The 5731-nt window shown below is 70.0% G+C and overlaps 2 protein-coding genes across 2 annotated transcripts in view; one reads left to right on the top strand and one right to left on the bottom strand.

Annotated features, from left to right (window-relative positions):
* Positions 1-1213, bottom strand: part of CHLNCDRAFT_53494 (hypothetical protein) — a gene marked incomplete at both ends in the record, with an annotated part of 5362 nt that extends 4149 nt beyond the window's left edge. Inside the window, 4 exons of the mRNA XM_005845658.1 lie at positions 228-288; positions 506-587; positions 809-877; positions 1046-1213. Of these exons, the coding sequence (XP_005845720.1) occupies positions 228-288; positions 506-587; positions 809-877; positions 1046-1213 (380 nt within the window). The remainder of the gene's footprint in view (positions 1-227; positions 289-505; positions 588-808; positions 878-1045) is intronic.
* A 734-nt stretch (positions 1214-1947) lies between these two features.
* The window catches only part of CHLNCDRAFT_25512 (hypothetical protein), a gene marked incomplete at both ends in the record, with an annotated part of 8271 nt that continues 4487 nt past the window's right edge, over positions 1948-5731 (top strand). The window contains 11 exons of the mRNA XM_005845765.1: positions 1948-2219; positions 2461-2533; positions 2720-2830; positions 3078-3176; positions 3465-3608; positions 3859-4034; positions 4327-4362; positions 4544-4630; positions 4849-4904; positions 5144-5271; positions 5547-5631. Coding sequence (XP_005845827.1) covers positions 1948-2219; positions 2461-2533; positions 2720-2830; positions 3078-3176; positions 3465-3608; positions 3859-4034; positions 4327-4362; positions 4544-4630; positions 4849-4904; positions 5144-5271; positions 5547-5631 — 1267 coding nt within the window. The remainder of the gene's footprint in view (positions 2220-2460; positions 2534-2719; positions 2831-3077; positions 3177-3464; positions 3609-3858; positions 4035-4326; positions 4363-4543; positions 4631-4848; positions 4905-5143; positions 5272-5546; positions 5632-5731) is intronic.

Below are 5731 nucleotides of genomic sequence, written 5' to 3'. Positions count from 1 at the left end.
GTGGCCGCAGCAGGACCGCAGCGCCGGCCGCCGCACGCAGCAGCGGCGCACGATCGGCGGCGGCGGGGCAGCAGGCAGCCGCCACACACACGCCAGGCGGCCCGGCTAGGGTCTTTAGAGAAAAGCCCAAAAAGTCAGCTAGGGTTTTGGTTTAGGGGCTGCCCACCTCGAGCAGCACCGCCTTCACCGCGGAGATGGCGGTGATGATGCCGAGCGCGCCGTCAAACTTGCCGCCGTCCACCACTGTGTCGTAGTGGGAGCCCAGGATGATGGTGGGGGCCTCGGGGTCTGCATGTGTGTGTGTGTGTGTGGGTGTGTGGGTGTGTGGGTGTGTGGTGGGGGAGTGGGGAGCAGCGGAGAGGGGCAGGGGAGGCGGCAGGTGAGCTGTGGGGGTGATGGGGAGAGCGGCAGGGGCCAGGGGGAGGCGAGGGCGGCGCACCATACCCCTGGGGGGAATACATGTGAACCCCAGCCCCCCCAGAGAGCTGCTGCCAGCGGGGCGCACCCGAGGCCTTGACGATCCCATGCACGTTTGCCATCTGGTCCGCCCATGTGCGCATGCCGGCCGATGCCATCCAGCGCCGCAGCTGCGGGCGGGGCAGGCGAGAAGGGGGTGCTCACACGCGCGTGCGCTGGCGGCGGCGGGCGGCTGCGCTGGCACGCTTGGCACGGGCAGCAGGCAGGGAGTCTAGCTGCAGGCGTGCAGGGTCTGTTCTAGCCGCCTGCACAGCCGGTGGGGCGTTCCTGCCAGGACTCAGCACCCGGCAGGCAGGCAGGCAGAACAAGGAAAGTCCAGGGGGACACGCACCCGACCCGCGGCACGGCGGTGCGCCGGACTCAGGAACGTCCGGGACAGGCTGCCCGGCACATCGCTGATCTGCAGCGCAGCGCGGGAGGTCAGCAGCGAGCAGATCGGGTTGGCAGGGTGGCTTGCGGAGCTGAGACCGCGTTCGATGCACGGTGCAGCTGCCGTGCCGCGCCTCCAACCGCCGCCGTGCCGGCGTGCAGGTGGGTGCTGCCCAGGCCCGCCCCTGCCCTGTCTCACGTTGCCCAGGGACTGGAGGTAGTGGTTGGGTTCCACATACAGGAGCTGGTACAGCGTTTCGTCGGAAAGCTGGGGGCGCTTGTCGGCTGCCGCCGCCGCCACGCCGCCGGCCAGCAGGATTATGGCGCCGGCAGCAAATAGGAGGCCCGGGCCCGTGCGGCTGGCCATTAGCGCTCGGCAAGGTGCTGTGGGATCCCAGGAGGTGCGGCTGTCGGTCGGGGAGGAAGGGAGGTCGGGTGGGAGGGCAAGGCTGAAGCAACCCTGTGTGCTGCGTGAGCAATGCGGCGCCGCTTTGCCTTGGAGGGAAGCCGTCAATCACAGTCAAAATGTTTGAAAGCGGTAGCAATGAAATGAGCGAGTCTCCGTGCTGCCATCCTGCTCAGTTTTGCGGGGTAGAAAGTCGGCCTTCATTGGAAGTTTGGGCGGTTCTGTTGGGTCGCCTTTCGCCGCTCTGGCCTCGCCCAGAGCCTGCACCTTGTGATTTCGGTCCCAGCGGGCGTCCAGAGCGCTGTCCCTCGAACTGGGGATTCTGCGTTGCGCCAGCTTGCGCAGCCGGGCGGCGAGGCGGTGCTGGGACGGTTCCGGTCCCCGTGCGACGCCCTTGGCTATGTGACAGCGCCCCCCCGGCGCCAACACGATTTCGGGCACCATGACGCAGTCCCAGCTGCAGAGGGGCCTGTCGGCGACTTACCACGAGGGCAGCCAAGTCTGGGTGCCCGTGGAGGCCGCCGGGCCCGACGGCAGCAGCAAGCGCAAAGTGACCCACTGGCGGCGGGCGGCGGTGCAGGTGCGTTGTGGTATCGAGGCGCGGCATTCCCGGCCTCTCGGCCAGCTTACCGCAGCCAGCCAGCCTCTGCGCAGCTCAGCCCGAATCCACAGCCGCGCCGGCGGCAGCCCAGCCCATGCCGCCCGCCCCGGGGCGCCCCGCAGCGCCGCCGCCGGGCGCAACCGCTGCGCAACCGCCCGCTCCCGGCCGCCCACGGCCTCGCCGCCGCGCCCCTCCCTGCGCCCCGCAGGCGGTACACAAGCAGCCCGGCGGCGAGCCCCTGCTGGATGTGGTGACGGAGGAGGGGCAGGAGGTGGCGGGGCTGCCCGCGGGCGACTGCTGCCTGCAAAATGAGCGGGACGACACCGTGGATGATCTGGTGAAATCCGACTTCCTGCACGAGCCGGGGTGAGGCGGGCGGGGCCTCCACGCTGCCTTCCCTCCTTGTCTCCTGTACTATTTCCCGCCAGTTTGCTCTTTTCTTTCTTTATTCAGCGCCGGGAGTTGGGCAGCGGCGGCGGCAGCAGCTGCAGGAGCGGCCTGGCGCAGCCTGACGCAGCCTGACTCAGCACAAGCACTCGGCACCCGGTCCACACCCGCCTCCTCTGCCCGACCTGGTGCCGCCGCCTCCCTCCCCGCGTGCCCGCAGCATCCTGCACACGCTGCAAGTGCGGTACGGCCTGGATTCCATCTACACCTACTCTGGAAACATACTCATCGCGGTGAGCTACGGCAGGATGCCGGCCGCTGTCCTGGCCGGCAGCAGGCGGTGGCCTGCCGGTCCGCGTAGCGGCTGCCTGGCACCTTCCTGCCGCCGCCTGCCAGATACTAGACTCTGGGCCCTCGCCTCCCCCCCGTTCATTAACCCCGCCGCCGAAATGTGTGCCCTCCCGTGTCCATGCCTGCAGGCCAACCCGCACAAGCGGCTGCGCCAGCTGTACGGCCCGCGCATGATGGCGCAGTACAGGGGCGTACCGCTGGGGGAGCTGTCGCCGCACGTGTACGCGATCGCCGAGCAGGTGGGCTGCGCAGGGTGGCGGCGGCGGTGGCGGGAGGGCAGCTGGGGCCGGGCGGCTGCGGGCGTGCGGAGGACGTGCATCCGCTGCCCCCTGCGCAGCCCTTTCCGGTTCCCCCCCTGCCCTGCCCTGCCCTGCCCTGCGCCTCCCTGCCCGTTGCCAGCATCACAATTGCCTGTCCTCCTCTCTTGTCAGCATTATCGCGCCGTGTTCTTGTCCCGGCCACCCGTACCGCCCACCCATACCGCAGGCGTACAGCGCCATGATGATGGACGAGGCGCGGCAGGCCATCCTGATCAGCGGCGAGTCGGGGGCGGGAAAGACCGAGAGCGCCAAGATGGTGATGCAGGTGGGGCGGTGCAGGGTGGCGGTACATGGTGGCGGTACAATGTTGCTGTCACAGGGTGGCGGTGCGGTGCGAGGTGGCGGTATGGTGGGGCTGCTGGCAGCAGCACGAGGTGGAGGAGGGGCCTGGGGGCAGCAGAGCCGAGGGTATAGCCTGGGAGGCGGGGCCAGCGTGCACGGCTGCCCGCCGCCACTTTGGGCGCAGCTTGGTTCTTGGTGCGTGCTGGCAGCAGACCTGCGGCGTGCGGCGGCAGCAGCTTGACGTACCGCTGCCCTGCCTGTGCCCCCACAGTACCTGGCCCACCGCGCCATGCCCGCCCACCAGCACCAGCACGCGCTGGGCGGCGCCAGCGTGGCGCGCACTGGCAGCGGCGGCGGCGGCGGCGGCGCGGCGGCGCCGACAAACGGCGTGGAGAGCGCTCCGATCGAGGAGCAGGTGCGCGCATGGAGGTGGCGGGCCCAGGCCGGTGACTGTTCGCCTTCCCGCGCATGCAGCAGCGTGCGGCTGTGCGGCTGGGTTGCTGCATGGAGGGAGCGCCGGGCGGAGCCTACGGGGTGGCCCCTGGCCTCCCAGCTTCCCACGCCCGCCCTCCGCATGCCCTCACCTGCTTCACACCGCCACCACCACCACCAGTATCAAACCCTCCGCCCGCCACCTGCCTCTGCCTTCGCCCCTGCCCCGCCAGGTGCTCGAGTCCAACCCTCTGCTGGAGGCCTTTGGCAACGCCAAGACCTCGCGCAACGACAACTCCTCCCGCTTTGGAAAGTTTGTGGAAATCGACTTTGACAGCGGCGGCCGCGTGGCGGGCGCCTCCATCTCCACATACCTGCTGGAGAGGTGCGGGGCGGCGGTGGCGGTGTGGTGTTGGCGGTGGGCTGTGTTGTGTGTGGTAGGGGTGGTGTTGTGTGCGGGGCGGTGGTGGCGGGTGGTGTGGCGGGGCCGTGTTGTGTGTGGGGTGGTGGCCGCTGAGGGGGAGCTGCACGGCGTGGCTAGCGGTTGAGCGGTGCCGACCGCGGCTGCGCGCCTGCCATGCAGCTCTGCCCTTGCAGGCGCGCCACCAGCCCGACACACCGCGTCATATGCTCTTGCCTGGCCCACTACCCGTGCCCCACCCTACACCCCTCCCCCGCAGGTTCGCGTGGTCAGCATCAAGGGCCCCCAGCCGTTCCTACCTATTTTTCTACCAACTGTGCGCGGGGGCCAGCCCCGAGCAGCGGCAGGAGCGGGGGGGAGGGCCCGCAGCGCCGCCCCCGCGCCGCCGGGCGCCGCTGGCGCTCCTTGCCTTGCCTGTTTCCCCCGCCTGCCCCGGCCAGTTCCCGGCTGCCCTCCCTCACACCCACACCCACACCTGCACTGGCAAACCCCTGCAGCCTGGAGGGCGGCGCCGCCTCCTTCCGCTACCTGCACCAGTCTGACGTGTACACGCTGACAGATGTGGATGATGCCCAGGAGTTCAGGTGTGTGTGGGTGGGTGGCAGCGTGGGGCAGGGCGCAGGAGGCATGGCTTGTGAAGTGCCAGGCAGCTGAGGAGATGTCTGAGTCGATCAGGGGTGCTGCAGCAAAGTAGCTACGTGCCACCCTGGCGCCGGTGGGGCGCGCAGAGCAGCGGTCGAGCACGGCGGCTCATGCTGCTGCTGTGTGTACCGCCCCCGCCCGGCTCCGTACCGCCCCGCAGGCACACCCTGGAGGCGATGCGCATCGTGGGCCTGCAGCAGCACCACGTGGATGCGGGTGAGGAGATGGTACTGGCGGTACCGCGCGGTGCAGTATTTGCAGTACCGATGGAGCCAGCCCGCTTCCCCCCTGGGTGTCCGAGTCAGGACCGGGGCCGGCAGTGCTCCGACAGGATGCAAGATGCACCAGCAGCCGCTGCGCGGGGCTGCCACCACCCCACTCCCTGCCCACCTGCCTCCCTAGGGAGGACATAATAGAGCCCGGCTCCTTCCTCCCCCCCCGCCCCCTTGCTCCAGTGCTGCGCACAGTGGCGGGCGTGCTGCACCTCGGCAACGTCGACTTCACGCTTTCCAGCCGCGACGAGGCGGCGGTGGCGGGCGGCGCCGGCATCGCGGCCCTGGAGGCGGCGGCGCGGCTGCTGGGGGTGAGCAGAGCGGCACAGGGCAGGGCGGCGGGAATGGGGCTTGTGGAGGGCCTCCCAAGCTTGAGGGTGTGGCGCCGGTATGGCTTGGCGCCAGCGTTGCTCCCGGGTTACGGCTTTTGCTGTGAGCTCTGCACCCCAGCCCATGTCCCCACCTTTGCCTACATCGACCCCCGCCCGCCCACGCACTGACACACCACACACCTCCACACACACCCCGCCGCCCTCCTCCTCCCCCCCACCCACCCCGCCGCCCTCCCCCTCCCGCCCCCGCCCAGGTGTCTGACCTGGGGCTGGAGGCGGCGCTGACCACCCGCGCCATCGACGCACGGGGCGAGCGCATCGTGAAGCGCCTGGATGCGGGTGGGCGGCCTGGCTGTGTGTGCTGGCTGGGGCTGGGGCTGGGTGGCCTGTTTTGTCATGGCTGGGGCTGGGGCTGGTTTCTATACTGGGGCTGTTTGTA

Source organism: Chlorella variabilis (genome assembly GCF_000147415.1).
Source record: "Chlorella variabilis unplaced genomic scaffold CHLNCscaffold_16, whole genome shotgun sequence".
NCBI lineage: Eukaryota > Viridiplantae > Chlorophyta > Trebouxiophyceae > Chlorellales > Chlorellaceae > Chlorella > Chlorella variabilis.
The sequence above is the reverse complement of the archived record's forward strand: the minus strand, read 5'-3'. Positions and strand labels throughout refer to the sequence as shown.